Genomic DNA, 20,392 nt, shown 5'->3' with positions numbered 1-20,392 from the left:
TTTATTAGGCATTATCTCAATTCTTCTTTGCGTTATTTTTTCGCCGCTCTCAATGGGTGAATAAGTGCGCAGCGCACGCAGACTATCCAAGCAAATTAATCAGGCATTATTTACATTTGCGCGAGGATAGTGAAGTGTATTATTCTTTACGGATCCTCTTACGTAGGCCTAAACTAAGCCGACGTAATAAAACGCCCACTTCACTTTGTTGGCCGCGCCGCCGATCGATCAAAGTCGCAGCCGTTTCCTATCGCCGGGGTCGAAACTAGCGCGCATATGTATAGCTATACCGACGCCGCTTCAATCTATTTAGTTGATTGACAACCCCACGAGGAAGATTTTATTTCATTGCGAAATTTTCGGGCGAACACAAAACGCATCCGGCCTCATGACGTGTAATTTACATCCGAATTGCCACACATCAATCGTGGTAAGCGTAAAAATCATTCAAATTATTTTAAACTATTTAAAAATGATAATCTTCTTAAAATTTTAATTTTCAAATCCAATTAAAGAGATTTCTGAATCTGAATCTCGGAGCAGATTTCCATAGTGTGAAATATTCCTAATTCGATGCAAATTTAATTCACAAGCGCTGTGTTTTAATTAAGGCGACGCACCTCCATCTCGAAATCTTCACGCCATTATTATAGTTATTATTGTGTTTGGGCGTCTTCCAGAAATTGAAGCATTGTATACTCACACACATACATGCATGAAATTTCCATTTCTGACTGTAAACTTGCGCATAAATTAACTCCAACTGTGCTGACGTCGTCAAGAGACACATCATCTCTATCGGTGACACATTTACCCACCGCTAAACCAACCATCATCCCCATTTAATGACGATTTTAAAACGCCAAGCTTTCAACATTTAAGAACATTTTTACGAACGGCGTCGATTGTCTCAATATTTTAAAGATTTAACGCGTACTAGCGATAGTTTATTGGATTGTAAATAGTAAACGTTCATTGTGATACCAAAGCCCGATATGAATCGAGTTTATTTTACGGTGTGCTTCCACTCGCGGGATGTAATTATGGATTTTGCATTCTCGAATCGAAGTAGTTTTACGCCGACGCAATTTCCGCGCGTAATTTTTCCAATTAATCTTTTATGACGAGCTTTCTCGTAAAATTGCGCACAATGAGAGGCGAATGGTCGTAAGACTATTTAATCTTGCGCTGCGAACGACAGTCGTTGGCGTTTTATTGCGCTTTAAAAAAGACGCGCGCGCAGAGTGTAAATGTAAAAGACAAACTTCTTTCTACTCCCGCTTGAACACAACCGCACACACTATTTCGATCATTACTTTTCTATTATTACTAAAGCAAAAGCACTTTTTACTTCAGGACGAAGGGTAAAGTAATCTAAAGTAAAAATACAGTACAAAATCTAATAATGCTTTCACAGTCTGCTACGGATGCGGTTGAAAACCCCAGGTGCAAAGCTCTCGCGCCCGCCGAACGACCATTAGATGTGGTGAGGTGGTCCTGGGCGTGCAGCAACTTTGCGCGTACGCGACGAACAAAGATGTCCAATAAAACTCGGCCCGAGGACGAACGGCCGAAACGTGATTGCGACGCGCGCGGCGTCGAGGGGCCGCGATTGTTAATGCGAGCATTCCTTTCCGCATGCTTGACGAGGAAATCTGGCGCAAACCACTACCACCCCGCCATGTTAAGATGGGGAGCGAGTAGCAGCGACGACAACGTCGTTGGTAATGGCTAGGAATCTCGTAGCCAAAAGTGCGCTGTTATTAATTCGTAAAATTTGCATTTTTCCCGCTGTGCGCCCTCGGTAATAATAAGAAAAGTGCGATATGGAATATGGCGGCTGTGCACGAGACGTGGAAAAATGTTTCTAACGCAATCAGGTCCCATCAGGTTCGAGCCTCGGGCGGAAAAATCGCGAAACGCAATAAACGCGATTTCCATCTCCAACCAGAGATTTTCGATTAAATCCAACCATGCGAAGGAGGCGCCTCCACCAAAAATCACACAAAAAACAAATTCGTGAATATTTCTCGAAAATTATTTCTGATTATCCTAATACTTTAATTAATTCTTGATACACCAGTTGAATACAGTTGAATGCCTTCGGTGGGTAATAAAAAATAAATGAAAGCGCATTGAGTAGGAGATTCACAAAGAGCTTTTCTCTTTTCGCTTTGCCCGCGTGTGGAAAAGTTGAAGGCGAGTTGGAAACTTCACCTGAAGGATCTACAGCTGCGAGAGGTAGCGATTACGAGCGACTTATTCTTGCCCCCATGCGCCGTAATTACAATTATGAAATCTTTTAGAACCATTTAAAGTTCTAAACTGCTATTCTGACATCAAAGAAGTTAAATTACTTTATGTCGGTCGAAGCAATCGCTCCGTACGCACAGCAACGAAAATTCCGAATAAAGTCTTCGCAAGTCATCCCCAATCCAAGATAAACGACAGACATACAATGCGTTTTGCATGATATTAAGCGCGCGCACGCATGTGACACACAAAAGCGAATCCACCAGGGAGCCTGACGTGTGTGAGAGTGGCAAAAAACGAGTGGCAAACAGCAACAATGTGACAAAAACATCACCGCAGTCACAACTCGACTCAACTCGTAATGGTCGAGTTTCATTTCAGACGCGCTGTGTTGTTTCTGGCACTTTCTGGCCTAGTCCTTTGGGAAGCAAGCGAGGCTTTTATTCTATTCTATAATATACTGCGCGCACTGATGATGATTTTCGTCACAAATGTATCCGACTATTCAACTGCGAACATTTTGTGTGAAGCAGAGTGCACACGGCTTATCTGTCGATTAGTTGTGGCATTTCTTGCTCTCTGAATAGTTCCATCCAACGCAAACAATTCAATTGTTTCTCAAATATTTCCAAGTAAAAGAAGTAAATTAAAGTTTTAATTCGTTGACAAGCACAAATCAAGAACTTGGGTATTTGATCAGCTGGGATCTCGCAAGTGTTTTCCGAGTGATGCACTTGAAAAACAAAAAAGAAAACGCGCTTTAATTTCTCTATCGGCAGCGTTTCGAGGGAACTAATTAAAACTTTCGAATGATCCACCTGCGGTCGATGCGAAGGACGGTGTGCGCGTGTGCGTTATTATCCTGGCGTAACACAGGGGTAGCTCGCTTTTAATTGCCACTCGGCAGCGCGATGCCGACCGGAACCGGTGCGGTGCGTCGTCTTCAAGAAGGGGCGCGCTTGGAGGTGTCGGAAGCGCACTAAATCAACAACGGACGCGATCGTAATACAGAAATGTTTATCGCAACAGATGCTCGGGTCAAAATGAACCTTCTGGAAAATTCAAAATGTGAAAATTGAAAATAACATCTATTCAGCCTACGAGATGAAAATACGCAGGAATTGCAATATTATTACACCGAAGCAATTTCATGGAATCTGCAGACGGATGGATGAATAACGCGCGCGCGCGTACCCCGCCCGCGTAAAATGATTACAATGTCGTTCGTCGGTAAGATATAATCGATCGGAAGATTGGCGATTTGAATTCCGCCCCAGCGTTCACATGCTTCGTTAGCTGCGACGTCGCAAAACGCAAAATCTCGGAAAAATTAATCCCACCCTCACAAGCCCCTGACAACATCGTCGGCGTTGTGGAAAACTTAATTTCGGCAGCGTACAGGATGCGCACATCAACTGCGCATTAAGTATGCTTTGAATAATTTAATATCCTCGGATTATTAATGCGACACCCCTTTTCACGGCACGCCAAGCTCATACACACAGAGAGAGCGCAATAATAAAGCATGCTCTTTGTGCGCTGGCGTTTCCATATCCGGGTTGTGAAAATTTTGTTTTTTCTAGCGTTGGCGCATGTCGATGGAGCCGCCGGATCACAACAATGTGTCCACTCTGGAATGCTGGGTGGCGGTGCGGAGGGCGGTGCGAAACTTTCGGCGAGGGCAAACTAAATCCTGATGGATGAGGCCGGACGTCCTGAATCCACAAGATAGCGCATGCAAATATCTCCCTGGGCGATTCCGGATTGTTCGCAGCGCGGTGTACGGGGCCAGGGCATACGCACACAACCACAATAATTCAACACATACACACACACACACGTTAACAGAGATTTCGGGTGCTGCGGACAAGAAAAGCACCAACGACGTGCACGTGAAGAATGAAAACTTTTCCCACCTTATCTGCGGGCGGCCGAAGGCGAAAGTTTTGCGTTTTCGTTTGAGGCCAGACAGACTTTTGTAGTAAATATACAATTTGGCGGATTTCGTCGGGCGAGAAAAGATTTTCAATTCCGTGTGCGCGTTATGGGGTGTCTGTCATAGGGTTCGTACATTTTTTTCCTCCGGCTCGTCATCCGCACACAGCTTCCATTTCGATTCGCGGTTGCAGGTAATTTACGTTATTGAAATTCGAACGAAGCGATTTCAATCCACAATTCAAACAAGATTGACGAAAATATTCCAAAAATTATTTCGACACTCTCACGCGTTTATTTAGTTTACTGATGTATCACAAAAGATTTGACCCGAAAAACAAGCCAAGCGACGGTTGACATCATTTTTTCAACATAAAATTTACACGCTTGAATATTTTATGTCGTAGCGTGCAAAAACAGATTATGACTAACAAAAAGTAAATAAAATAATATTGTCTAAAGTGTAATGTTTGTGGATTAAAACTTGTAATTTAATTTCGGCAGTAAATGGAAACTAGGTATCTCCAAAACGAGGACAATAATTACGAAACTCGAGCGAGTTTTGAATCCGCTCTACTTATGAATATGCACTCGCGCATAACATTGAAACAACTTGCTCGCGCAGAGAGAAACTTGCACACACAGTCATCGCCCCGGCCAGGTGGATTGCGCCAAATTAGCCGACGCTAACACGCCGATTTAAGTCCTTAGTGCGTATCTAACAGATTAAAGTTTAATCGCGACTCAAAGCCGCGCTACACACTCCGCTCGCCCGACCCAAACGCCGCATAAACGCAATCCCACCCAGAGATCGAGTAGTCCTTTCCGGTCGCGCACCGCATATCCTTTACAAATAAATTACGCCGCAAGATTTCGTCAAATGGCACGCAGACAGGCAGCCTGCGCCGGAAGTGACATTTGATCATTTCCTCTCTACTCCTAATATCAGATAGCGGTATTAATTTATTAAAGGATAACCCCTTTGAACGACAAGGATGTTGGGTGCTGACATGATTGCAATTAACTAAAGAGATGCAGAGAGTTAATACACAATTAACAACGGAGGCGCACAAAACAAAACGAAAACAAAATTTTGTCTGCCAAAGCATTCCAAGGATGATGTGCTGTGATGAAGATGAGAAGTCGGAGGAGAAAAGGCGTCCTTGTACCAGCAGCGCGAGCGCGTCCTTCGACGCTCGTGATGCTGATGTGTTTCTATTATCTTATGCGCGTCGTGGAGAGGAACAACGAGAGCGACTTAAAGTTGAAGTGCCTGCAAGGCCCCAGGATAACATATTCGTCTTTTAGTCGCTACTAGAGACATTGTTTCCAACAACAACAACAACAACAAACAACAACATCCTCCACAGACAATCCCCTCTTAAATACGTAATGAGTGTATTAAGATGCCATTTAGAAAAGTTAATTTCCTGCGTGACCCCAAACAGAATAAAACGTGGATATTTCTCGAAATAATTGGGTCTTCAACTTGTTCTCGTTGTTAAACTAGTTTTCGACAAGTCTGTTTACACGGTACCCCACCCTCTACAGGATGGAAGCTAGCATGTTATAGCAAAGTAAGAAAGTCGGCCGTAAATCAAGCAAACAAAGCGATGTTCGGCCCGGAAAGAAAGGTTCGAAAATTGCTCCGGATCGACGCTCTCCTCATGATGTAAAAGGTGCCTTCGGGCGCCGCGCACGCAATACGTCCGCGATCCCTTTTTTCCTCTCTTTGCCCAACCTGTGCTCCTATTAGGAATCATGCCGTCGTCACCCTGCCAGCTCAGCACAAAAAATTTAACAAGACGTTTACAATCTTTTCAATAAGTTACACATCCGTCGGATAAATTCTTCCCAAACTTGAAATTGCAAATATCTTATTGGCAATATAATGAATAAGTATCGCAGCTCGTTTGTCTTGGCGAGTGAATAATGTAGAGATAACGGCCGGGGCCGGGCACGCCGTGACATCTGTGGCAGAGGGTTTCACGGTCTGCCTGTCTAGGTCAGGTCTCGCCCTCAGATAAATGGTCCAGCGAACGGCCCCTGACGCTGGAATAAATGATCTCGAATGCTGGCTAGCGCGCGCAATAGAAGCCAGTTGCCAAGAAAATAATTTGATATATTTATATACAGGTATACACAGCTATCTATCGTGTATTGTTATTGATAACATTCTGTCTCAACATCAAAGCATCATCAACAAAATACCAATGCAGTTTAATTTAGTATATGATCAAATTCGTATGCAAACCTAACAATATGCTGGGCCGGATCAAAGCTATGTCAGTTTGCGCTCCACTAATAGGAAATAATTGTATTTCCCGTACAGCCGGCGGTTATAATGTTGTAAAGCGGTGGAGCACGACGCATATGTATGATATATCGCTTTCGGCGAGTGAAAAGAGTAAATCCCGGAAAACGTACGATAAATCAAACACACTGTGTTCGCGCCGCGTGGACGTTTTCATATTCCAAAACCACCATCACCCCGAAAACCAGCATATAGTATAGAATAATATAAAGTATGGTGGCGCGGGGTGCAGGAATTCTTCACGCGAAAATATGCACACGCTGGTGCGAGAACAATGTCTGCCCGTGATGCGCGGAATGTGCATAAAACAAGCGTGGGTGGCAGCAGCCCAGGAGGCGACATCTCGATGTAGAATGCTCCTGCTGTTCATTCGAGTGTTCGTCGTTCTTTATGTCACTGCGCGCGAGTGTTTTTTTTACGGAACGTTGTTACTTTTCAGGCCAAGCAGAAAACAGGAAAAAAGTTACAGCTTGCAAAGCTGGAGAGTTGAAAGCGTTGTTAAGACAACGAACGTCGTTAAGAGATTAAAATTTAGATATACACCCTCAAATAAAGTAGAAAGCAACACAAACCCAGCCCAGGGTTTCATATTTGCACAAAAAAAAATTCAAATGTAAAATTTTACAGAATATTCACCAAAACTAAACTCGCAGGTATGTCTCTATTGGAAAGTGTACAAATTCTCCTCATACCTGTCTGTGCATGTGCGAAATAAGTTAAGATTACTTGCAAACTCTCCTGACAGCTACGCGACATAAATTGAGTCAACTGCACTTTGCGCGACCGCACACCAAATACAACTCTATATTATCCGCCCCCGAAAATGCACGTGCACACAGTCTGCACTGCGTCAACATTGTAATTAAATTATCTTGTGACAATAATATCGCTGACAGGCCCCAAACGAAATTAGCGTGCGTGTGCACGTTTGCAAACCACACTTCACTTTGTTTGTGTTGAACGGGGGCGGCGACCGAAGGGGTTATAGCGCCGAATAATCAAGCGCGGCACAAATACGCTCGTCAATCCAGTCGAAATTTGCTGTCGCATTGCGGGCAGAGGAGATTGAAAAAGTGCATAACGCGTTTGAAGTCAAACAAATGCAAAATGCGGACAAAAAAAACTTGTCGTAGTCTACAAGCAAGCAAAAAAACTCTTCATTTACGTCCGAATATTTGAAAAGCGGAAGATTTTAATTTCAAAAGCATTGATGGATCGATCATCCAAAAAAATGTTGGCTAGCTGTAGAAGCAGGTGCTTGTCGGTTTAATTAAATATCCCACGGGATCTGCTTCCGGTCTGTGGTGAAGTTGCTAAACTGTGCTTAAAAATCCGAGTCTATATTAATATTGAAGGGTTAATATCACAAGTCAAAAGGGGTCATTTCAGCTTTAATCAAGTGCCAAAATTTCAACCCCAAAATTGGAACTTTTTAACTTTATTTTTACACAAAATCTTGTTTGAAAGCACCTGGGATCAAATTTCAAGTCCATTAATATTGCAGAGAGCAACTAAAACAATTGAATACCAATTACTCGAAAAGGTCGAACAAAGCGCAAAACTGGAAACCAAAGAACATTGCGCCCGCCCGTGTTTACGTATGCAGCACACCAACAAACGTGTTTCCTTGTTATTAAAGAAGTTTCCCCAAACAATACGAGGGGTGTACATTTTCACAAAAGCGCGCCGAGGCTGGAAAACATTCCGGCAAATACAAAACTTCCGACAAAAGCGCATAGCTCGAGGTTGTCTTAAAGTAAAAAGCTAAAAAACGTGGAAAAAGCATCCATCGGAAACGAGAGAAGTACCAGCATTCAAGCATGCTAAAAAATAAAAAACCGGCGCGCTGTTTACAGTGGTGTTTCGATTAATGTCGCAGAAATAAGTCCAAAAAGTCATCCGTCGCGGGGTTGGCGTAGTACTGGTGTTGCGGTATAACATGTTGTTGGTTTTTCAAAGCAGCGTGCGATGGAATCAAAGAAAGCAAAAAGGAAGGCACGAGGAGAGTAAATCGCATGCCCAGCGGCTTAGCACAAAACCCGTGCAATAAGAAACCGTTGAAACGTGCACACAGCGCAAAAAATATATACACACAGAGTATTAAGTACAAGGAAAATTGTTTGTAACTTTAGATTGTTCGCAGCAGGAAGATATTAAATATTAAAATGGTGGGTGGTAAACGAGGCTATCCGCTCTCCCAACATGCCAAGCATGAGTAAAAACACACAAAAGGAATGAAAACTATTATAAAGAAAAATAGATACTTTGTACATTTAATGAAAGCTGCAGGAACAAATAATTGCGAAACTGATATCTCGCTTGCAAAGAAAATTTAACTAATTGCAAGGGAAAACCTGTTGCGCTACGATCGCGCAATTAAAAACGCAACGAGAAACAAAACTTTCCGATCTCTTCTGCTCGAATTAATCGCAAAGCGTTCAATAATTAAAGTACGCGTAATATTGAAAAGCGGGCGGCGGGCAAAGAAGGTTTTTAATGTGTTCGTAACCTCTCTAAATGCAGCAGCACCGGCTTTCACCCTCCGACTAATAAACAATTTACGATGTAATAAGGTGGAAACATCGAGAAAGTCCTGGCGCCGCACAAGTCGAGTGGAAAAAGGGCCGAACGCTTTACGGAAACTATATAAAATATTAAAACGCGGCGGCGAGTTCGATCCCGATATAATTCCAGCGTAAACGAGGGTTGAAAATTTCGATCGAATTTTTTTTCAACCGGCGCCCAACGTCATAAATTTACGCGCGAAAATATACCTAAAGATTGTTTATGACTTTGAACGCCAGCATCAGCTCTTAAGGGTTGTAAAAATAATAATAATTAAAAGAATACAGCTCGTATAATCCGTGTTTAATTAATTCCTCGTCTTGTAGAAGACAAGCATCGAAGGTCGGATTAAAGCTTCCTTAAAATTCGCACAGGCGACAAATAGGCGCTGTGCGTGCGCGCACGCGGGGGTGGCATGGGCTAATCGCCCTCCCGCTCGGATAATTGGATATAGCGACGCAACTAATACGCTGTTCGCGTCGAGCGTGCCAGCGAGTAATGGTGCGGATAAATTTAGATTGAATTTATTTTTAATCGGAGGCGAAACGTGCCGCCCGCCGGACGCGAGATCGACTGCACACGCACTTCCCCACCGCCTGCCCTGCCGCCGCCCGCGTTTGGAAAATATCGATGCCCGGAGCAGGATTGGACACTTTGGCGCAATTTAAATGAGATCAAAACCAAAACCCCGAATTCGACGAGAAATCGAATTACGCAACGCCGGGTGGTGGGCGAGGGAGAATTTAAATAAACCACGAAATAAAATCAACGCGCGTACGTAACTAGCGCTCTGCGTTACATAAAACTAAATTGAGATTTTAAATTGTAAATGTAATCCAACAAAATGAAATTTCGAATTATTTTTTAAATTTTAAGCAATAATTCTTCACTATCAATAAAAAAATATAGTTGACAAGTTAAGTTGCGCATCGCTTTGAAAGTCTATTCATTCACACGCATAATTTATCATCCTCGTTTGAATTAATTCACAATAATCAAGCACAAACAACAAGGTCAACACGATACATGCATCATCATTGCGACGAGAAGAGCGACAACGATTGCAGGCGACTGAGGCTGTATAAGCGTGCGTCCCCATCATTAATTGATGCCATAAATCAAAGTAGACCGCACTGTGTGGAATGCGGCGTGCGTCGAGGACATGCAAATTATATCTGCATTTATTACGTGACCAATCGCGATCTGTCATTAATGCAAAATATTTGAGTTACATTCATGACTATTCGCCTATAGATGGCGCTAATTTTGAGTCATTAAACGTAAATATAACATTTATGGAAAGGTATTTGACATACCTGTAAAAGAAGAGCGATGGTGCCGTAGTAAATATGTGAGGCATTTGTATAAACGGCCGTAATATGTTTGGTTTTATCGCCCATTAAGTAACCTGTTGGCGGTGGTGGCGCGCGCGCGCGGAAATGGAAAGTTCGCCAGGCGCGCCCCCGCTAGTATTTACCGCGGTTATACCCTCCGGTTATTCGTGGTTAATCAACGTCAGCGGTAATAATTAAATTTCGCCCTCTGAAATGTGACCGGCATCAGCGTACACGCGTCAGTGACCATTATGCGCATTATACGCGTCGTTTCTTTGTGTGTTCGATACGCAATATCCATCGTAAACAACAAACACAATATAATAACAATAACAAGCACACATACCAATGTCGAAAGTATACTTTTATCTATTCATAAGACAATTAAAATTAATTCCACTATTTTTCCACCGATTATATTACTGTTGGCCAGAAAACAGTGCCGCATTGTGCGGTTGAAAGCCGGAAGCGCGTCAGAGACTTGGTACCATTTCGCTTTTCGAGAAAATACAACCGAAAGAAAAGCCGCAACAAAGGCAAAGCTCCTTTGACGCATTAATACGCGTACGCTTGCGAGCCAATTATTTTTCGCATCGGCCCCGTAGTGACGTCCGCCCTTCAAATTACGAATTTCACAAAGTACAAGTGGGATTCCTTTGACCACAAAACATCGCCATTGTATATTTGAAACGCGTGCAAAACACGAACAATGCAAAACCACCGCCGCTAATATAGAGAACGGCATAAAGAGAAAAGGGAAACATTTTCGAGCGCTGTTTGCGCAAAAATTACGTACCTGTAAATTCGGTGGGCAGTGATCGAGCAGCTCCAGCATGTGGCGGATGTTTTGAGCATCTTGTATGACGAAATTGAGCTCCATGTCAAACTCTCCGCCGACCAACTGAAAAATAAAAACAAAAACAATTAAAAATTCAATATTTACATAAATCATCAATACTTTTAAGGAAGAAAATAAAATTTGCACGAATTTTTCTTTTGCTTCATTAGTTTTCGATGCGAAATTAAATAGCAGTGAGCCCGCATCGTGCGCTAATGTACCAGAACGAAGGCGGCAATGTATAAAAACGCCTCTAATCAGCGACCGAAACTATTAATCCGAAGCGTTGCAGAAAACCCCATCCGCGCCATGGGAAACTCGACGCCAGTCACTCCGGTGTCCGGCTTTACGCGGTGTGAGGTAGGTAGATGTAGAGACGTAATGGGAATCGGAAAATTGATCGTTCGCTAATTGCCTTGGGACTTGATACTAATGATACATTTTTTCGCAGAGCGCAGTGCGAACTGAAATCCTCATTCGGCACACACACACTACCACTATTACCCCACCTGCCAATACTCGATGGCCATTATTATTATTATCTCAACTTTCTCGAACCTTCCCGCCGCGGTAACAGCGAAATTTTCGAGCGCCCAAGTCTGCTAATTAATTTTTAACGAGGTTTTTAATGAAATGTTAAAATACCTTTTAGAGTATGCGCGCGCGAGCGCGCCAATCTGCACCCTTCAACATTAAAATATTCATTAAGCGATGTGGAATATTTTAATACTTGAACATGTTGTTTTGAACAAAAATTGCACTCTTGACTCTGCGCGCTTAACATTTTCGCATGCGGTTCAAAAAAACCGCACACGCGTCGAGGCGGGCCGTTAATAATTAATTTTCGGATGCCACACGCTACCGGGCGGTTACTACACAACACTTATGATCTATAGTTGAGCGTAATGGGTGGCGAAGTATGAATAAATCATCATGCTGAGCAAGCAAGCGTCGGTTGAGGTTTATTTTGGCTGTGCGTGTGCGTCGAGGGCACCTTTAAGGAGAGGGTTGCCCACAAGCTCTAAAACGTAATGATTATTATTAAATGAAATTCCTCGTAACGCGCCAACATCTATAAGAAGCAAGAGCTTTTGTTCCGTGAAGAGAATAGCGAATATTGTTTGACGTCTGACCACAAAGGGTAAAACTTCAGTAAAATCATCGAAATACAATTCGCATATGCAATTTTTAGCGATCAAATTTCATGCAAATGTTATCTAAAAGTCGCTACGTGATTCGACCTCACAAAAACGTCGCCAAATGGTGAAGGCGCCGGGCATACATGCATTGTGATAAACTCCGATAGCTGGCGGCCATGTTGGGAGAGGAATTGGATCGCAAAGTTGAATGCCAAGTACCTATGTCGCTTGCGAAACGTTTTTTAAATAAACCAAAATTATTGACGTTCACGTCAAATTTTCCGAATTTAATATTATCGCAAGAGTTAACGAACCGAAAATTCCCTAATTTCGGGGCGTAGACTAATATATTATTGAAATGAGCGCCGCGCGCAGACGAGAAAATGAACATTTCACGAGTTATTTTGCGTTCATCGCGCCGAACAAATCACTTTTATTTAAATAACAAAACGACGCAACGCTTGAAGAAATTTTCACTTTTCTGACGATTTCATCATCACAAAGCATTCCATTTCATAGCCGTCAAACAATGCTAAACTTTGCCGTGTACCTGCACGTAATAATTAATTAAAACGAAATTTAATATGTGTTGTCGAATGACATGTCGATACTAACAAGTACCGGTAAACCTGGAAAGCTGCGACGTGTTGAACAAGTTGCAGTTTCCTGCAGTTTGCAAACTAGTTGCGCATATTCTACTAATTTGCCGTTGGCATGTGCGAGCCCTCAACAAATTAATATACAAGTTTTCAATAACGTCATCAAACACATATTGCCACTTATTCCGTAACAAAATTACACGGAAAATACCCCGCTGCACCAAATTTAAATGTAGAACAAATCAATTACGATAAATATATGCGGCGCTTGTTGTCGTCGCGAGTATTAATTGGATAACTTTTGATATCTTGCACTTCTCCAAACTTCACTCCACCAGTCATCGCTGAAGTGAAGTGGGCAAGATGCGCACAAAGCCCCAGGAAGACGCTCGTACATTCAATTAAATTTTAATTCAACTTTACTTCATTAAAACGGACCAGGGCAAGCGTCTTGGTGTTAAAACTCACTGCTCCACTGTCCCGTCTTCTGGTGCGAGTGACAGGCCATCGCTCTGATTGTGCCCGAGCGTAATAATTGAAAGCACAGCGGCTAAGGGATGCATTCGTAAAATCAGTGAAACTTGGAACCCCACCGCAAAACTACGACGTCTACGGTCGTAAACCAGCAAGCGTTGGAATTTCAACGCCGCAGTACGCCGCCCCCTTTCACCCACCACACTCATCCAACGCTAAAACTATGGTTTACGCTCGAAATTTGTTAGTTTTAGTTTGTCGCTCGTTCGATTCTATTATTCGACTAAAACCGCGCACTAGTAGTGATCGTGCATACAGTAATTTGTTTGATTAACTTAGCACATTGCAGTGTCGGTCGGCGGCGGCGACGGGTGAGAGCAAGTGCAAATACCACCACCACAACCACCCACGCCGGAATCACGCCAAAGTGATATGGATTAAACGTGGATGTCGTCCTAATGAGCAAGCACTAAAAATAAATTAATTACATTTCAACGGGGGCGTAAGGGCGGCATAAACCAGGATAGCAAGGTGGGAGGTTAGGGGGTGGTAAAGCTAGCTGAATCTGCGCCCGCGATAACTTTAATAAGAGCAGCGCGGAACAGTTAATCCGCACTCATCAGTCACAGATGATGGTTTCGCAAAGTGCGGGAAGCGCGCGCGCGCCGTCGCCGCCGCCTACAACCGCCTCCGTTGCCAGACGAGACCGCACAGCACATGTACCCGGCAGATTTACGTTTTACACTCACACACTGTGCGAGAAAACAAAACGAGTGAACAAATGCTTGAAACCAAAGACGTCTGACTACAGGAGGCGGCAGAGGCGGCTGCACGGTTGCTAGGCAAGGCATCAAAGTAGAAAACTCAAACGTATCTCGAAAAAGAAATGCGCGTCAGCTCGTTAATCACCATGAATCTTGGGGGCTCAAATCAAATCGAATCTCGAGCACGCCGAATAACGAGACAAGAAAACGCCAAACGTCAAATCAATTGTTTATCTGCAGAGATAAATTCACCCGTCTTGAATTGGATGAATAGACGTGACACTTCATGTCGGTTGCTAAGTTAGCGCTCGAAATAAACCGAAGTGTCTTAACTTTATGATTGGATTAATATGCGTACGCAATTCAAGGACATTTCGCTCTGAACATCAACCTAATGAAATGTCACCGCTGGGATAATATCTGTCCGACTAAAATTGCGCAGTTCACTATGATTGCAATGCAATTGAAATGGAATAACATCAGGTAAAATAATGAAAATGTAGGTTTGCAAAACAAACAACGCAAGAAAACACAAAATCAATAAACAGATACGAATGAGAAATGTGTCTACGACTCTTCTTCGCCTGTTTATTTTCGCACAACAGTTTACTTACGTCCCAGTCTGCTAGTATTCCAAAATAAAAAAATAAATAAAATACTGTAGTAACCCGTAGAAAATTTTCGCGACAAAGATTGCTGCGTGCAAAATCTATCCCGTCCCCATCTATAAAGAATAAGTATAACATTGGAAGACTTCCCCGGCGATTATTTCCGGTGGCAAGTAAACTGAATGCCGTACGCTTTGAGCGTCAGTCACGGCCGCCTAGGCCGCGCACAGCCTCGCGAAGAGATTGCTTGCGCCCCGGAGAAATTGGAGCTTTGAGCCCCGGCTACGAACACGCAGATATTCCACGAGATGGCAATTGCTTTGGCTTTGGGGTCCCATCTCAACGTGCGCGCGCAGACACACATATACAAAAGATAGCCATGTGGGTGTCGTGAAAAGCGGAAAACGGGGTAAGGTTGGAGACGGGATGCGTGCGCGAGACGGATTTGAGCGACGTAGCATTTTTCCATTAAATGCGCAAATCAACCATAGACGCAAAGTGTAAACCAATTCAAAGCTCAAACAAAGTCCGATAAAATCATTTATTGACTCGAGCAATTAAATACGAGCGCAAACAAAGTGTAAAATCGAATTACGATCACCAGCGGTAAAGATCTCCGTTTAGAGACCATTGGTTGGGGATGATCATTGCCTTCGGAAACTTCGCGAAGGCCGATTGCCGAAAACGTAATTATCAATTACCCCCGAGGAGCCGGCAGGGAGTAAGACCGGGGATAAACAGTAAACAGCGTCGAAAGTTGCGTCCAACTTGCGAAAAGGGGTGAAAGAGAGACCCGGTCAACTGGCACGGCCAACTTTTCAAATTACATTAATATCGAAGTTTGCAAGTCAAACACAATGGGCTAGGTGTCAACAAATCTCCCCCGTCGTCTGTTTACACCCTCATTTCGTGAAAAAAAGACAAGAAAACTTTTTTCCGCGTAAGTTTAACTTTATACAATGTAAATTAAACATTCGCAAACTAGAAACACACTGGTAGTAGAATTTTGCGAATGCGCGCACTCAGCATCCAAATATTGTTTACTGACATGGCAGTTTCGTCGGTGGCCGCCTCCTACAATCGATATAAATTGTTTGCTTCGAAATGCAGCGCATTGTGCTGCCACGACCCCCATCTACACACACACATATATAGTAAAGTTGTTTATCCGAGAACGTTCCGGGTGGAAATAGTGCATAAGTAAGAGCAAATTGTGTGTCGCTGGTTTATTCATAGCGCCGCTTCCATAATATTGTTGATAACAATCGACATGCTTAACACAATAGAATAGCAATGGGTTGCGCCGCACTTACTTCCAACAGGCAAACAATCCAGGGCGCGAGTGCGCTCAGCACTGGAAAACGTTAGAATAAACCAAACCAGACCGACCGTGGCGGCGGCGACAGCGGAGAATCTATTTTGTAAATTCAAGCACGTGCAGATTTTCAAGTAGGTATTGTTACATTTTGTATGTTCTGATTTCGGCCGCGACTCTGCTGATGAGTTGTGCATCCTCCGAATGAAATTGTACATTTTGTTAAGTGCTTCCTCTTCAAGTATCCAGAAAGGGTAGAATGAAATTTATTTCATTGACAAATAATGATAAAATTATTCAATGACCCTGATCAATTATTATTATATTCGAAAGCGGTAATAAATTCCACGAAATAGTTTGGGAAAGTTTCAGATTTGTTCGCAAGAGTTTGCCGAGATTCGCCCGGCTCTCGGCATCAACAAGACGCTAGCGGCGTCGGCAGCGGCCGGAATCCGATGAATTAATGAAAAGGATTCGCCCCGTAATCAGCTAAATGGAATGCCGCTTCGCCGAAATCTTCCACTTTATCAAAATGAATCGAGTCAAACGCTGGAAATGGGTAACGCGGGCGCATGATTCCAAAAGTAGCAGCAGCAGTAGAATTCAAGTGCGAGAGTGTGTTCTCTTCGGCGGCGGCAGCAGTGGGGCGGCGTTCGCAAAACTAAAACACTTTCGCGATTCAATGCGATCCGCCTCACCGCAACCGACCCTCCGGCCTCTCTTTGCAATACCGTATTCTATACTTTTCTTCGCATCCAGAGTGGCAACGGTGGTGGCGGTGGCGAAGAGAGGGCCACTTTACGCCATCGATACGTTCCGCGCGTGGGTTTAAAGGGTCGCCGCTGCAATATTTAGAGCATAATAAAAACAGGTTTTTCGCCTTTCCGCGCGCGCGGCAAAGACGGATCGAAATGAAATGGCACGCAGTGAAAAGCCGAAAGAACGAATATAGGCCCACTCTAGCACCACCAGCAGCCGGTAATCTACTTTTACTTCGTGTATATACGCGCAGTTTACGACGACGCGTTTCGTGACGCGAATATCAAATACTAGTTCACGAGGTTAGTGCGCGCACGCGAGGTCTAACCTCATGCGGTCGCCCGGCGCCTCCACAAGACGCTGCAAGGGTGGGAAGTGAACCTACGCAAATATGCTTTTATCGCTACAGGAAAGAAGACACCCATATCGCATAAAAACTAACGTATATTGTTTGTACAATCTGTAACATTGAAATAAAACGCGCAAAAAATGTAAATCGTAAAAACGTTGCAACAGTTTTGTTTACAAAACTCTTGAAAGTTTCCGCTCATAGGATACATCCTGCCAGCAATCTAGCAAATAGTTCCCGCTTGAAAACTTTATTGAAAATGTGCCTAATTAGTTTTTGTGTGCGCAGAGAAAAGACCGCTTTGTTCGCCGGCATAAAACGCGCACGAGAGAGCATTTGAGTGGAACCGCAGCGACGGATGAATGTGACCGACAAAAACAGGCTATCATCAGCACCACCACTACCACCACCATCATCATATCATCGAAAACGCGTATAATTTGTGACCGGCGATAAAACATCCCCGCCACTGTTCGTGACATACAAGCAAGCAAGTGTGTTGTACAAACCGACGTCGCTAATTAATCCACTGGGCGTTTTATAAATTTTCACAATGTTCACCGCTAATAGTCAGTTACAACTTCAATGCGATTCACAATCGCCAGCAAATAATTGCACCATTTCGGCTAATGCGGTACGTGAACAGCTAATTAATAATAATGATCGAAAACTTGGCCTAATTCCCACAGTGCTGTTAATTAAAGTGATGTATTCCGGTTTCTATAAACATTTGTGCTGTAAAGCAGGCTGATTAATCAATTGTTATTACTAAATTAAACAAAAATGCGCATAAATGACATTTATGGTTCATAAAATGCAGCAAATCATGATGCACAAACAAACAAATCTCATTTTATGATCGCGGCGCTGTGTTGTGTTGTTGTTTATATTATTAGCGAAAAGCCGAGGCGGCTTTTTTGCCATTGCAGTCGCTGCAGTGACAAGCGCGGATTAAATTTTCATTTTCCGAGTGAGACCTAGACTCTACGAGTGTATGTATATATACATCGGCGGCGGTGACGGCGGCGCAGAACAAAAGAGCCGTCTGGGAAATTTCTGAACTAAATGTCGCTCGGTTTACGTTGATTTGTTCTTTGTTATGTGCGCGCCTGTGCTTTCCTTTGTCAATGTTACATACTCGCTGAAAATTACTCATTTTTATTAGTTAAACAAAAGTTTACGACACATTCCATTCTATTATAAATAAATTATTATATTTTATAAGCATATGACATGTCTACTCCAAGTTAAAATAATTTAAAAAAAACTTTATCTCTCATAGTTTAAAAGATATTTAACATTTAGACAATAATGTTCAATAATTTTCCTAGTCATAACATGAAAACTGGTAATACCGTTGTTATTTTCCTCAACAAGTACAAATATTTACGAATACCTAAATTGCCGTAGATCCACCGCCTCCGAGGAGTACAAAGCGACAAGGATTGACTCGCTCACGTACCGAAATTTACAATTCTCCGCATCGCTCGCGGTAATAGTGGTAATAGTAATATCGCGCGCGCTGGGTACTGAAATTTCAGCCCGAATACAATAATGTTTTCGTATATATGATGTACCTATCCCCGCGGTGCGGTCGGAGGAGTATGTTATTCAGTTGTGCGCACCTGAGTAACCGAAAGTCTATCGCATCTCGCTTCACAGCGCACGCCAGTATCGGTATTGCTTCAGACCTCGATGCCGTATACGTCTACTTACGCGTTGATTGAATTTATGAATACTGTACGCGTTCGTTGACGCGAAACGAGAAGTTATAGTTATGATGTAATGAGAGTACGGATAGAAACTGAAACTTTAGAATTTTCATTATAAAAAAAATTTAAAACAAGTTTTCTACGTGGATGTGAATATACATGCGTGACGTTGAAAATTCCCTCAACCGCATCACGTTCCGTAGCTACATGCTATCTGTATAATATTCATCGCACAATTCGGTTATCTACATTCTACATCTACACACCCATGTCACAAAGATCACGTTTGCTCAGGCAGCGCTGCGATGCCAGCACAATACCGATAATTACAACCGGCGCAAAAACTACACACGCATATCGATATGAATAATTAAACACGTTCGCTTGTGCGCGCCGAAAATTAATTAAGCGCCCCGCGCGCATCCACGTGGACATAATCCGTTTCTACACCGATCATTATCGCTAATTGTTTCGTATAGCTGCGGCGCGCGAATTATAAAATTCACTCGATAGTCGAATAGAGAACACAGAGTGGAGGCGCCGGGCGGGCGCGCGCACATTGGATTAGCAGCAGCGTTGGAAACTGTTTTATAAACATCTCTCGCTTGCGGTCGCGCAATTCGACGCCGTGAATTTACCACAGCAGCGGAGTGGCATTTGTTGTAATTCCTAATGGAATTATCTGACCGGATTTCCCGCATCGCGCTTTAGGATATAGAAGGACTGAAAGACACGCAGGGCTGTTGCTATTGCAACTGGTTGCAAACGTCACTAATCAAACCCTTTGCCACCATCCTACCAACAATCCCCACTTCGCATAATCGGAAATGTGAGAGATAGGGGGGGGGGCTTCAAATGCAATATGGCTGATTCAACGCACATCAAACACAGTTTGATCACAATATCAAACATCAAACTGAATACATCGACGCACAGCATTATTTTCTCACACATTACGCAATAAACCTGATGACATGTTAGGCAAAGGTGTCATAAAGAGAAGATTAAACATTACACAACACATTGTATATGCATATCCAGCAAATATCAACAAACACTCCTCTGGAAGCATGTTGGTTGGCTGGTTGGGGAGTCAAAGAGACTCTGCACACAATGTCAATTATAACCTTATGTTTATTCAGCTGGAATGTTTGCCACTTAGGAAATTTGGCAACCGCGCAATATCTCACCCACTCACGTATATAAACCCTCAACTCTCCGGGTAGTTCCCGGGTAACTCAAAAGTTAAAGACGGAGATAATCAATGCAAGCGACGCGGGAAACTGCCCGCCCGTCAAACCAGCGTCGCCACTTATTGCCCTAATTATGTTGCAGCAACTCTGAATATAATTAACAACAAAGACCGTACGAACACATATCGAAGCCGTCCAGGCGTAATTCAGCCTGTCCCGAATATATCTCGAATAGAGTTCA

General features: G+C 43.1%; 1 protein-coding gene across 15 annotated transcripts in view; it reads right to left on the bottom strand.

Moving 5' to 3' along the window:
* rg (A kinase anchor protein rugose) overlaps positions 1 to 20,392 on the bottom strand; it is a 103,621-nt gene that overhangs the window by 42,383 nt on the left and 40,846 nt on the right. For all 15 annotated transcript variants that reach the window (XM_065301956.1, XM_065301963.1, XM_065301964.1 and 12 more), the window contains exon 2: positions 11,198 to 11,302. In XM_065301956.1, coding sequence (XP_065158028.1) covers positions 11,198 to 11,302 — 105 coding nt within the window. The remainder of the gene's footprint in view (positions 1 to 11,197; positions 11,303 to 20,392) is intronic.

The sequence above is a fragment of the Atheta coriaria genome, unplaced genomic scaffold, assembly GCF_025399875.1.
Source record: "Atheta coriaria isolate IRGN ID8LTWV9N9 unplaced genomic scaffold, Caltech_Dcor_3.1 hic_scaffold_5_pilon, whole genome shotgun sequence".
NCBI lineage: Eukaryota > Metazoa > Arthropoda > Insecta > Coleoptera > Staphylinidae > Dalotia > Dalotia coriaria.
This window is presented reverse-complemented; position numbering and strand designations above follow the sequence as displayed.